This window comes from Bos javanicus, chromosome 7 (assembly GCF_032452875.1).
Source record: "Bos javanicus breed banteng chromosome 7, ARS-OSU_banteng_1.0, whole genome shotgun sequence".
Lineage (NCBI taxonomy): Eukaryota > Metazoa > Chordata > Mammalia > Artiodactyla > Bovidae > Bos > Bos javanicus.
This window is the reverse complement of record NC_083874.1, coordinates 53,595,298-53,609,748: the sequence shown is the minus strand read 5'-3', so window position 1 is coordinate 53,609,748 and position 14,451 is coordinate 53,595,298. Positions and strand designations below refer to the sequence as shown.

Below are 14,451 nucleotides of genomic sequence, written 5' to 3'. Positions count from 1 at the left end.
GCTTATTTAACTTATATGCAGAGTACATCATGAGAAACGCTGGACTGGAAGAAACACAAACTGGAATCAAGATTGCCGGAAGAAATATCAATAACCTCAGATATGCAGATGACACCACCCTTATGGCAAAAAGTGAAGAGGAACTCAAAAGCCTCTTGATGAAAGTGAAAGTGGAGAGTGAAAAAGTTGGCTTAAAGCTCATAATTCAGAAAACAAAGATCATGGCATCCAGTCCCACAACTTCATGGGAAATAGATGGGGAAACAGTGGAAACAGTGTCAGACTTTATTTTTCTGGGCTCCAAAATCACTGCAGATGGTGACTGCAGCCATGAAATTAAAAGATGCTTACTCCTTGGAAGGAAAGTTATGACCAACCTAGATAGCATATTGAAAAGCAGAGACATTACTTTGCCAACAAAGGTCTGTCTGGTCAAGGCTATGGTTTTTCCTGTGGTCATGTATGGATGTGAGAGTTGGACTGTGAAGAAAGCTGAGTGCTGAAGAATCGATGGTTTTGAACTGTGATGTTGGAGAAGACTCTTGAGAGTCCCTTGGACTGCAAGGAGATCCAACCAGTCCATTCTGAAGGAGATCAACCCTGGGATTTCTTTGGAAGGAATGATGCTGAAGCTGAAACTCCAGTACTTTGGCCACCTCATGTGAAGAGTTGACTCATTGGAAAAGACTCTGATGCTGGGAGGGATTGGGGGGAGGAGGAGAAGGGGACGACAGAGGATGAGATGGCTGGATTGCTTCACTGACTCAATGGACATGAGTCTCAGTGAACTCCGGGAGTTGGTGATGGACAGGGAGGCCTGGCGTACTGCGATTCATGGGGTCACAAAGAATCAGACACGACTGAGGGATTGATCTGATCTGATCTGATCTGTTGGTTGCCCATTTTAAATACAACAGTGTGTACACATCAATCAAAAGATGTTTACTTTTTAAAGGCTTCTGGTACCTATGTCCTAAAGGCCTTACAGAATGGTACAACCAGCTGGCATGCCCACCAGCAGAATCCTGGTCATCTCTCATATCTATTGGCACTTATCTCAAGGAGAGACAAGCAGGTTTGTAGGTCAAAAGTTACAGGCCAGCTTCTGGTCTGGGGGCGGGAGCAGGGGTGGTTCTCCATTCATATATGTCTCAACCCCCACAGTTCTGGGTCCTTTATAACAGACATGGGTTGTAGGCTGGGCCGTGGGGTGGGCATCTCCTATTTCAGCCTGCGTGGCATCTACCCTCTCCTGTCCCGGGGGTTCGCTGATCTCCCTGCAGGTAAACCACCATGCTCTCATTTTATGAGCACTTTTGAAACCATCTATCAAGGTGCGTTGCTATCCTCTGGGTGGGCCAAAGCAAGACCATCTTGATGCTATCTTTCCTGGGAATCTGGACCTTCAAAAGAGTGAGGCAAGGACTGAAAAATTCTATGGGCTTTATGATCCTGCAAGTATCATCCAGAGGACCCTTTCCCGTTGGTTCTCAGGTCTCCAGAACTGTCCAGCTTTCAAGCCTTGGTTCTTCAGCTCTTCCTACCTTACTTTGAATTACTCTGAGGACTTCTATATTCCTTCATTGTTTTTAATATTGTTTTTGCTATGGCTATTTTAGGACAAGTTAGCCAGAGTTGATTTCAGATATTCTAAAGCAATCCCACCTGATACAGAGGGGGAAAAAAATGACCTGTTACTTTGAATATTTACTTGAAAAAAAATTTCCCTTGTTCAATTCCTGAGGGGAAAAAAGAAACAACAAAAAATAGTTTTCCTCCCCTAAAGCCTCTGAACTTACCAACAGCAACCATTCCAAATTACTTAATATTTTAAAACTTCTGATAAAAATCTGTATTTTGGAAAGAATGAAAGAAGGAAAATCTCTGCTCCATAATGGATTTCACACATACATAAAATGGCTCATCCTTTTGTCCACAAGAAGAGGCACTGTTTTACTGACTTTTCTGACAATACTAGAATTCATGGGAGGGCTACCTTGGAATCTTTTTCCAAATGGATTTTACAAAAGCAAATCTGAGGCAAGGGGACAGAATTTCCTTTGTACTCTGGTAGCAACGTGGAAGGAATGTGTTTTTTCCCCTATGCACCAAGTAGATAATCAGCCTAAACACTTAGCAAAAGCAGTTCCATTTTAATCCCATCATCTTTACAAGGTTACAGGTACCCTTGGAAACCACAATTAACCAGAGTACTCAGAGCCAGTGGTAGGGGAAACGTGCTGTATAATGCTACAGAGGCTGCCCAGGGTCACTCCCATCAAAACGGAATATTATTACAGAGTTCACCGTCTCCACTCATAACTCTCCAGAGCAGCAACAAGGAACACAGAGTTAGTTACTAAGTGATCACTAAGATGGTTCTTGCCTCTTCAGGCCTCTGAGCGAGACTGTGTGGGAGGCCAAGTCAGTTCTGGACAGGGTGCTGGGGGAGCTGGGTATTATTGGATTAAGTGACTTTTAAGTGGTGACTGGAGCTACATTCTTAAGACAACACAGGATTAACTGAGATAATGTACATAAAAATTCTTTGCACAGTGTGAAGGGTTATACAGTGCAAGATGTCATCACAGCCATGCCCCTCAGGCTCATTGACCCTCCTGACATGGTATATTTGGGCAGAAGCAGCTCAGACTGCACTGGGGGAATGGGGCCAACCCAATGTGCCCACAGCACCTCCTGGTGGTTCTTCCCCAGAATGGCAACTTCACCAGGCCCAGGCCCACACCCAGCTGTAGGAAAAGTGTCTAAGCAACATACTTACTCCCTTCGCTCTGGCTGTCTTTGTTTGAGTTGTAGACCTGGAAAACAGAAATAACATTTACTTGTGTGCATTTTATACCACCCAACAGGTTCACTATACAAAACCATTACATTCTCCTTTTGTCTACCGTGTGCTAGAAAATGGAAGGCAATTTCTGGCCCCCAAATGGAAATTTCTTCTATTATTACTCACTTCCTAATATTTACTTCGGGAGAAGCGATGGCAACCCACTCCAGTACTCTTGCCTGGAAAATCCTATGGACAGAGGAGCCTGGTGGGCTGTAGTCCATGGGGTCACTAAGAGTTGGACACAACTGAGCAACTTTCCTTTCACTTTTCACTTTCATGCATTGGAGAAGGAAATGGCAACCCACTCCAGTGTTCTTGCCTGCAGAATCCCAGGGACGGGGGAGCCTGGTGGGCTTCCGTCTATGGGGTCACACAGAGTCGGACACAACTGAAGCAAGTTAGCAGCAGCAGACTTAGCAATATTTATTTTCCCTGTTCAGAGAATCATCTCTGGAGCTTTACTGTTAAAAAAAAAAAAAGTCATATACTTCCTTAAAAAAAAAAAAAAAAACTAATACGTGTATATAAACTAAAAGGGAGAAAAAAATTAATTAGTTACAAATCATTAAGCATTAACTGCACAGCAGGCAACTGCGCTAAGCAATTCACATGAATTATCTCAAATTATCTATGCAACAATTCTGTTGGGTAAGAACTGTTAATATCACTGATACACGGAGAATTTGAGGCTAGAGAGGTTAACTAAGGTCTCACAGCTAGTGCATGGCAAAATCTGGACAAAGATACATTACAAACTGTTAAGTGTTAACACAGGGGAATGGGACCAGTAACTTTTTACTGCGAATTTAAATGTTATAAGGAGAACATACTACTTTTACGACAAAATATCCTTAAGTGATTTATACAAATCATAAAAGGGAATGTGTCCCAACATAAAACAGACAATGACACACTGGAAGAGTTGGCAAGCTTTTTCTTGCAAAGGACTAGATGGTAAACATTCTAGGCTTTGTGAGCTAAGAGGCAAAAGCCAAACCAATGATGATACAGGGACTTGAAAAACAAGAAAGACCATAAATTTTCACAATTTTTTCCTGACAAAATTCAAATAGAGTAAGTTTTGAAAATACAGGTATAATATTCCTAGCAGGGAAAATCAATCATTGTTTCATGGCTGTCTTTTTGGGGGATGCTTGGCTTGGTTCTTCCAGGGGTTATACAGCTGGTTCTCAACTGTAAGAGTGGCCATCACAACCATTGGGAGTATCTTTTCTCAGGAGTGTAACTTTCTGAAATACAGATAAGACTAATGAGAAAAACAGAATTTTTATAGAGGGAGGATAGCATTTAGCTTAAATAGATTCCAAAGTGTTTCCTATCACTGAGTCAATAGCAAATGTTCACTTGTAAATACCATGTTGAGCTCATGGGCTACAAAAAACAGGTAGCCAGTTGGATTTGGCCTGCAGGGCAGGGTTTGCCAATCCCTGATATGCTGACATTATTAAGTAAGATGATAAAACCTCTGATTTAGGGGGAAAAAATCATAGCTCCAAAATCTTTCTTTGGTGCTTATGATCCTATAGATATGAAAAGGCATAGGATGAAGTTGGTGATAACAACAAAAAAAAAAAGGATATTTCCAGTGATTGTAATGGTCACTGTTGGTTGAGAACCATTTATTTAGCCCTTAGAGAAACAGAGCCAAGCAACTCTGAAAAGAGAGCCATGATATCCTAAGGGGGCTTCTTATCTGCTAGTAAGTATCGGTGAGACTGATACTGATACTGCTGGTCAAGAGCTAAACAATAATTCCAACATGGCCCCCAGTTGCCTTGCGTCACTGGGTAAGTCTCTCACCCTCTCTGCATCTCAGCTGCCCCATCTATAACCTGAAGGAGTCAGCCAAGAAGGTCTTTGTATGGTCAAACAGATAATTTGACAAATCTCCCATTTTATGATTATTATTCATTTCTCAAAGATTGTACAAAGATACAGGCACATACTGAAGGTCAGAAAGATGAGGATAAAAGGGGTTTCTATATTTCAAGCACCACTGTCTGATGAATGAAAAGGCCTCAGACCAGAGGAGATAAGAATGGGGCAAAGAGAGAAGCAGAAACACAATCCTGCAGAGCCAAATGGGTACAGGTCAGACCAGAGACCCACAGTCAATGGCGTGCACTACAGTTGGACAGGTAGCTAAGGCAAACACAGGGGAAGAGACCATGCTTGGGCAAGTACTTTTTCTGGCCATCCCTGCTCACTTCATTCCTCCCAATAAATTCACACATTCTATTCCAGAGAATCCTGCTCCTGTTTCTAACTGGCCAGAAGGAATAGCAAAACAAAACAGGGCTTTCAGCCCTCCTTAATTAGGAGGTGAATTTGCACCAAATTACTTTCCTTTAAATGTCTCCTAGGGCTCAGGAGGCCCCTGCCTAGAACACTGAGGTATTCCCCAAACTGCAGAGTTGCAATCAATGAGCCAAAGGTGCCAGGAACATGTGCCGCCTGGTACTTTGAAGGCAGGCCATTAATCTCTGTCTGGTTTGGGTAAATGAACCAAAGAGAACGAGTTTGAAATGAAGCTAACAAACCATGCCTGCCAGAACAGCATGACTACATGGCCCGACAAGGAAGGTCCGGGTAGGGAAGCAGCCTCATCATCACACAGGCTGGATGGTGGTATGGGAACATCGCTAAGTGGAAATGGCTTTGTTCACTGGCACTTACCAAGTGCCATGCATGACATCATCAAATCTTTTTAACCACCTTGTGGATTAGCCACTAGTGTTGTTTGCATCTTATGGACGTGTAACTGGAGGCCAGAGAGGTTACACAGTTTATCCAAGGACAGAGAGCTGGAAGGTGGTGTACTGGTCTATCTTGCTCCTGCAGGGAGGTTCCAATTGTCCTTTACTTTCCTAGGCAGTGGCAAATGCACACAACTACCAAGCTGTACTAGTAGCCTATGGTTTATAAGTACCTTCCATTCCGGCAGAAGCAAAGGGCATGCAATTCACCCCTTCAGAAATGCTCAGTCTGTTCTGGGAAAACCGTGAGATCTCACAGTTGCCCACTAGTGCCAGACTGAGGTTCAGAGACAAGGGCAATTTCCCCAACTAAAAGGTCCCTTTGGCAGCGGCTTCTGCCTTAGGATTGATTAGTAGAGTTATCTCAGGTTCGTATGCCTTCAAGTAAATCTCTAAGAGACTATGTCTTAAAAGGATAGAATTCAACTCTCCAGGACCAATTCAAGGTGACATGAGTCACTCAACAATTCCTGAGTTATGACTCCAAGGAAGAATGAATCACAACACACGAACACAACAACCCAACTTAAGCTAAAGTCCATCCATCCTGCTTAGCCAGAGTGCTCTAAAGCCTGGCCCCCATAGTTAAGCCTCTTTTGGCCCTCTGGCTTTCCATAGTGCTTTCACTCAGGGATGCACTAGTTTCAGCTGAACTCTGTACCTGCTGCTGCTGCTGCTGCTGCTAAGTCACTTCAGTCGTGTGTGACTCTGTGCGACCCCAGAGATGGCAGCCCACCAGGCTCCCCGTCCCTGGGATTCTCCAGGCAAGAACACTGGAGTGGCTTGCCATTTCCTTCTCCAATGCATGAAAGTGGAAAGTGAAAGTGAAGTCGCTCAGTCGTGTCTGACTCTTCACGACCCCATGGACTGCAGCCCACCAGGCTCCTCTGCCATGGGATTTTCCAGGCAAGAGTACTGGTGTGGGGTGGCATTGCCTTCTCCCTGTACATGAGGATTTGTTAAATATCCATACCACTGAATATTTGTTTTCAAGTGTACACTTCTAGAGAATACAAACTACAGATTTACTTTATGTTATGAGGGTCCACCTGAGATTCATTATAAAATAATTACAATAGCAATAATGGATTTAATACAAAGGATGATGACAAAAGACTTATCATATGTCAGACACCACTCTGAGCACTCTAAAATGCATTATCTTGTTTAGTCCTCACACCAACCTAATTATTCCTGACATATAGATGAGAAAACGGAGGCATTAGAGAGGTTAGGTCATTTGCTCAAGGTTAGGCAGCTGGAATTGGGCAGAATCCAGACAGAACTCCTACAGTCTGTCTCCAAAGCCCAAACTCTTAATAACTAACCACATGATACATAAGACATGATGATGATGATGATGATGATGATGATGAAGGTGATAAGACATCATGGGCAGCTAGGGAAGGTGAGTCACTGGCATAAAGAATTTGCCATGAGTCAGAAAATGAAATTGGGAATTGCCTTTTGATTTCAGCCTGAAGCATTCACCACTAACCCATGTGACCAGCTGACATCTAACCCAGAAGTAACACTTCATATTCTTTGAACCACAGGGCTCAATTCTGAAGATAAACACCAGGGCAGGAAAGTAGGTCTTTGATACAAATCACAGGATACTGCAATTCTGTGAGACCTCACCCAGAAGCTACAGTGGGAATACAATTTAATTAAATCAAAGGAGGGTGAGGAAAGCCTTCATATGCTCCTATTGCATTAAGACGTGATTTTGCAATCAGTTCTGTTCAATGATGAGCCAATTCAATTTACGTGTCCCTAGAGAATTAAGAGAGCAGAGTTTTTTGGGTTCCCAGAATTTTTTCACAGCTGTCCTTTATCACCATTATCCAGGCCTTACCAAGAAAAGCACAGAAATTTTTTAACTTATAAATTAAAGGCATAAGTAAAGCAAGAATTAGACAAAGCAATCTCACTTTTCCCTCTGACACACAGCTGCATTAACACTTGGCCACATCACATTTTGGATCAAAATCTGCACAAAAGGAAAGTGCTGGAGAAAAGGTTCATGGACAAATTCACTTAAAATTGCTGTTCCCATCTCAGCTGCATGTGAATTCACATTTAAGCTTTGTCCTTCTCAGGTCTCTTCCAAGTAGCTTGGAACATCTAAACCCCTCCCATCAGGCGGTTCCTCTTACGTGTCCATGTGGAGAAATACAAAACAGAACTACCTGCCCATACTCCCAAACATTGCCCAAGCTGCCTCTACACCATCAGAGACAATTTTTGTCCCTCCTCTCTTGTGACACAATGGATCCACCATCACTAGGGCTTGCTCTTTTAAACTGTCAGGGGTGACAGATTTATGCTCATATGCTGCTTAGGTTCAAAGCCCAGCTCTACCAGTTACCAGCTATAGAGTTCAGTCACTTCACATCTCTAAACCTCAGTCTTACCTAGTCTAAAAGAGGGACATTAATATTCCCTGTCTCTTAGGGTCATTGTGAAAATTAAATAAGACAACAGATAGAAAACATTTAACATAGAGGCTAGAATACAAATTCTATGGCCCACAGAGAGCATTCTGTAAAGATGGTCTTTCATCGCCATCACCACCCTTCCCCTTTCCTTCTCTTCAGACTTATCCTCTATGGGATAAATGGCTAAGCACAGGTCTGTGGTTTGAGGGATACAGTGACAGCGACCTCATTAGCCATGCAATTTAACCAAATGAAGCTAATTAAAGGACTAAAGGAAAGGAGACCATCTAAAGTCAACTTGCTGAGCAATAGTTGTCGATGTTTTTTAAAACATCAGTCAAACATAAAAGTAACTACTCAGTACCACACTTTTTCACCACCAATTATGTGCCAGACACCACACACAGCATTTACATGAATTATTTTATTTCATCCTCAAGTTTATGGGGTACTACTACTTCCTCCACTTTATACCATCATGTAGATAAATAAGTTTCCAAAAGTTACAAAAGCCAACAAGTGGGAGAGCTTTCTAGTCTAGATTTGTATTCAATCACAACTTCATACGACTCCTCCACCCAGTCCAATGGAAAAAAAAAAGTTTGGCAATCAACAAAGAACTCAAAAGAAGCTAAGGAGTAATTAAAATGGCAACAACACAACCATTATGTAAGAACAGAATTTCCACCCAATTTAAACATAACAGTAATTCTATAAACTTCCAATTAATACAAGTATGGCAGTAACTGAAAACCACAACCAGCTGGAGACACTTTGGGATGCTCAAAAAACATCCTTCACAAAAGCTAACAGCACAGAGAGAACTAGCAGCAGTGCCCAGGATGGTGCGGTAGACAGATCTGTGAGCAGAGCACCACATTTGAATTTAAACAGGCTTAACATAGGGACTTTCAGTAACACCCACGAGAAGTTACTAGTAAGATACCCCTCATTTGTGCACCACCAACCAATAATGGACATGAATTTTTGCATCCAGGAGACCCTCTCTTCTCATATAAATGTTTTCATAGGTCAGCCTTCCAAGGCAAAAGAAATAAAAGCAAAAATAAATAAATAAACAAATGGGACCTACTCAAACTCATTTGTTATTCAGTCACTAAGTCACGTCTGATTCTTTGCAACCTTATGGACTGCAGCATGCCAGGCTTCCCTGTCCTTCACCATCTCCTGGCATTTGCTCAAATTCATACCCATTGAGTCAGTTTGTCAAACTTACAAGCTTGTACAACAAAGGAAACCATTAACAAAACGGAAAGACAACCTATGAGAGAAGATATTCATAACTGACAAGGGCTTAATTTACAAAATATACAGACAGCTCAAACAATTCCATAACAACTACAACAAAAAACCAACCCAAATGAAAAATGGGCAGAAGATATTTAGAAAAGAAGAGAAATAGACATTTCTCCAAAGAAGACATACTTTGGCCACCTGATGCCAAGAGCTGACTCAATAGAAAAGACCCTGATGCTGGAAAAGATTGAAGGCAAGAGAAGGGGACAACAGAAGATGAGACGGTTGAATGGCATCACTGACTCAATGGACATGAGTTTGAGCAAGCTCCTGGAGATGGTGAAGGACAAGGAGGCCTGGCGTGCTGCAGTTCATGGGGTCGCAAAGAGTTGGAAGTGACTGAGGGACTGAACAACAAGGCACATGAAAAGACGCTCATCACTGCTAGTTATTAGAGAAATGCAAATCAAAACCACAGTGAGTTACCACCTCACACAAGTCAGAATGGCCATCATTTAAAATACACACAATGGAGTATTACTCAGCCATTAAAAAGAATACATTTAATCAGTTCTATTAAGATGGATGAAACTGGAACCTATTATACAGAGTGAAGTAAGCCAGAAAGAAAAACACCAATACAGTATACTAACGCTTATATATGGAATTTAGAAAGATGGTAACAATAACCCTGTGTACGAGACAGCAAAAGAGACACCGATGTATAGATCAGTCTTATGGACTCTGAGGGAGAGGAAGAGGGTGGGGAGATTTGGGAGAATAGCATTGAAACATGTATAATATCATGTATGAAACAAGTCGCCAGTCCAGGTTCGATGCACGGTACTGGATGCTTGGGGCTGGTGCACTGGGACGACCCAGAGGGAGGGTAGGGGAGGGAGGAGGGTGAAGGGTTCAGGATGGGGAACGCGGGTATACCTGTGGCGGATTCATTTCGATATTTGGCAAAACTAATACAATATTGTAAAGTTTAAAAATAAAATTAAATTAAAAAAAAAATCTACAAATAACAAATGCTGGGAAGGGTGTGGAGAAAAGGGAACCCTTCTATATGTGTTGGTAAGAATGTAAATTGATGCAGCCAGTATGGAAAATAGCATGGAGGTTTCTTCAGCAACTAAAATATAGAGCTGCTATACGATCTAGCAATCCTGGGCGTATATCTAGAGAAAACTCTAATTTGAAAAGATATATGCACCGCAAGTTCATAACAGCACTATTTACAATAGCCAAGACATGGAAGCAATCTAATGTCCACTGACAGGTGAATGGGTAAGATGTGGTACCTATTTACAATGGAATATTACTCAGCCATAAAAAAGAATGAAATAATGGCATTTGCAGCAACATCTAGATCCATTTAGAGATTATCATACTAAGTGAAGTAAGTCATAAAGAGAAAGACAAATAGCATGTGATATCACATATGCCTGGAACCTAAAATATGACACAAATTAACTTCTTTACAAAACAGAAACAGATTCAAGATACAGAGAACAAACATACAGTTACCAAAGGGGAAAGGGGGTGAGGGGGATAAACTGAGAGTTTGGGATTAGCAGATACAAACTGCTATACATAAAGGAAAAACAACAAGGTTCGACACTGCATAGCACAGGGAGCTATATAAATGCCCTGCAATAAAGTATAATGGAAAAAAATGAATTGTTTGAATCCTAAGCCTATGGGGATAAAATCAGTTTAAAGAGCTTGGAGTAAATGAGGATATGTCTGAACTCAAGGTGCCAGAGCTGGGGAGCTACTATTGGTTCCTCCTTCTCCCACTAGAAACATGCCTCTTGTCACCACAGTCCGAGTGACAGAAGGTGGCCAGAGAAGGAAGTAGAATGGCTGCTGCTGCTTTTCTAATTCTCACCTGGCAGTGCTTCCTCTGGCTTGCCCTTTCTACTGCCACGAGTACTGCATCTGCTGTTTTAGGGAGGCTCTTTCAAAAGTGAACCAATAAACACATGTCTGAGGGCTCTTCCCCGTGACCTGTTCCTAAACAAACATGAAGACCCTGCTCTTGCCCTCTTACATGCAAAGAGGTTTAGTAACGGGAATACAGTAGGCCACTCAATATTGACTGGATGAATGTTTGTGAGTAGAGGAATAAAAGAGATGTAGATTTTTTAACTATCTCCAAGTTGAAGCAATGAGGACAATGCACTGATGGATCAACCAGACAGAAAGTAAGCCAGATCTATCACTGCCAGGTGAGTATGCCTCTTTCTTCTCAACACCTGGCAAATCCACTATGAATCTTTACCTTAGAAAGAAAGAGAAATACACAATTCAGGTCTTATTACGAGACAATATAAGGCAGACTTATCTTACTTGGCTGAACTTCAGGCTGTCAAAACCCTTCACAGAGTCATTCATTTTCTGTAGCACACTGATGAATACTAGCTCTACACCCAACAATTGACCACAAATGCTGCTAATGCTAGTCCATGGCGTCACCAGGAAGGCGCTATTGTCGTTCAGGGTGCTGAGGCTCCCTCCCCCATGCAACACAGGCACCTTAGGAGGAAGGCACTCTCCTGGAAAATGGCCGTGCTCCCAAAGTCAGCTGGATAGTCTTTGACTCCTGTAGACTTGCTCAGACTAAAAGTGACCACCTGCTCTTCAACATGACTATGACAATGATGATGAATAGAAAGACACACTTTTTGTTCCATTAATTCAAGCATCCTCTGCTGCTTGAACTAAAGGCTCCAAAAGGGCGTATCTCTTGTGCAGTTCCTCAGGAACACCAGGGGGGAAGCAAAGTACTCAGAACATCTGCTCCTGTTTCCTCTGCTCAGTACCCATGCTTTCTATGCCCAGGGATTCTGCCCTCATTTTCCTTGGGAGCCACCCTACCACCAAGTCCTTGCTGTTTGGGGCAGGAAGTGGGGGTGGGGGGCTGAGCCTAATTCCATCTTTGGGTGTGGCCAGAGGATCCAGACCTGGTATCCCAGTGTGCGTGTGATTCTCCCCAGGCCAAATGCAGTCGACAGGATTTGTGTTTAAACTTTTTTTATTACACCAGAGGGAATGAGGCCTTGTTAGAACAGGACACATGCTTGGAGCTTCTGGAGCTGACTCTGCCACCACAGACACAAAGACTGAGTACAGGCCAAAGGAAAGTGGAGTGACGATGTGAAGGGAGGCCAGACTTTAAGGGCACTGTCTGACCTACTGAGATGTAGCTCAGTGTCATCCCTGCTCTCTCCACAAGTGAACCAGCAAGATTCTTCTTTTTTTTTAATTGCATTTCTATTGCTTGCAGCCAAGAGTTCTGGCAAAAAAAAAAAAAAGGGCTAATGAGAGAAAAGCCTAATTAAGCTTTACAGGGAACTCTTGAATGAAGAACAAAGAAAAATACACAACACAGTAGAGAGGCAAAGTAATCTCATTCATCCTTGATTTTCCCCCTTCCTTCTCTTTCCTTCTACTTCACATATCCAGCCAGTGCCAGGATTTATCACTGTCCTGCATCCTGAGTCTATCCCTCATACCCACTTCTCTTTCACTGCTCGATGTCAGGCTGTGTCTTCTCATTTGTATCTCAACACTGGCCTTCTCCCTGGTCTTGCTGACTCCTCTCTCTCTGCTCTGATCTATCTGACACACTGCTCCTGGAAAATGCGTTGCCCTAAACCACAGCTCTGGCTGGAGAACAAACTTCAAAACATCACAATACTGGTCCTTCAAATACTTGAAGGACCTATTATGTCCAAGAAGGGGAAGACTTACTGCTCTGAATGGAGATGAAAGTCAGGGTGGAGTTCCAGGAAAGTAGATTTCAATTGGACGAAAATAACCGGCAGTTAGGAGTTCTTCTGGAGAAGGCAATGGCACCCTACTCTAGTACTCTTGCCTGGAAAATCCCATGGACGGAGGAGCCTGGTAGGCTGCAGTCCATGGAGTCACTAAGGGTCGGACATGACTGAACGACTTCACATTCACTTTTCACTTTCATGCACTGGAGAAGGAAATGGCAAGCCACTCCAGTGTTCTTGCCTGGAGAATCCCAGGGACCGGGGAGCCTAGTGGGCTGCCGTCTAAGGGGCTGCACAGAGTCGGACACGACTGAAGTGACTTAGCAGCAGCAGGAGCTCTTCTTGGTCCACTGAAGTAGGGAGGCTTGCTGAATGTCATTCCCATACATAAGACTAAGCCCTGTTTCATCCAGAAGGCAACCCTGGGCATTCCTGGGCTGATACAGTCAGCCTCGTTCATTATTGTTAGCCCATCCTTTCACCTGTACAAGAATTGGATGAAATCCAGAACAAGGGGGAATGGCGGTGGTTGAGGCAAAGTGGAGTGGTGGACAGAATGGGCTGTGTGCCCTGGAGACTTGGCATAAAGGCTTGGTTCCATGGGCCTTTCTGGCTGTGGACCTTCAGATGGTTATTTAACATTTGAGCCTGTTTTTTTCTTAAAGTACAGCTAAGTAATAATATCTGTGGGAGTAATGGGAGAATTAGAAGTAGTTTCACGGTGCCTGAAAGTGCTCAAAAATGTCATTTCCCTTTCTTCTACCTTCGTGAAGAGTTCCTTCCTTACTTAATGGCTGCAGACCTCCCTCCTATATCCTCTCTCTGACTTCTCACTGCTCGAACAGCCTACTCTATAGAATTTAATGCTTCAGGATACAACTTAGCATTTTTCATTATTTCTCATCTCCAAATAACTCCCCAATGGATACTTTTGCCTTACACTTTCATGGGGGATCACCCAGCTTCTAACACAGGGCTGGGCATATATACAGTCCAAGAAATCACCCCTGACTGAGGGACAGGAGCTTAAAACACGGGATCCACATTCTCTTGTCTGAGTCTTCCTCAGTGGGTCAGGAGCTGGTCATAATGACCTTGATGAGCAGATTATTCTTAAAGCAGCACTTCCCACTTTTGAGTATTGCTGGCATTTACTACCGTTCCCTGTCAGAAATCACAAATGAAGCCAACAGAATTTCAAAGGAAAAGCTGAAACAGCTCCTCCTGGAGTATACAGCTGGCAGGGTCCACCCAGATATCCAGTGGAGGGGCAAGCTAACTACTTTAACCAGCTTCATGAGCAAAATGTTTCTGGGACTATTAACACTGAGTGTTGT

The 14,451-nt window shown here is 42.9% G+C and overlaps 1 protein-coding gene across 6 annotated transcripts in view; it reads right to left on the bottom strand.

The window, feature by feature from the left end:
• Window positions 1-14,451, bottom strand: part of ARHGAP26 (Rho GTPase activating protein 26) — a 474,596-nt gene that overhangs the window by 209,516 nt on the left and 250,629 nt on the right. For all 6 annotated transcript variants that reach the window (XM_061423834.1, XM_061423837.1, XM_061423836.1 and 3 more), the window contains one exon: window positions 2,783-2,819. In XM_061423834.1, the coding sequence (XP_061279818.1) occupies window positions 2,783-2,819 (37 nt within the window). The remainder of the gene's footprint in view (window positions 1-2,782; window positions 2,820-14,451) is intronic.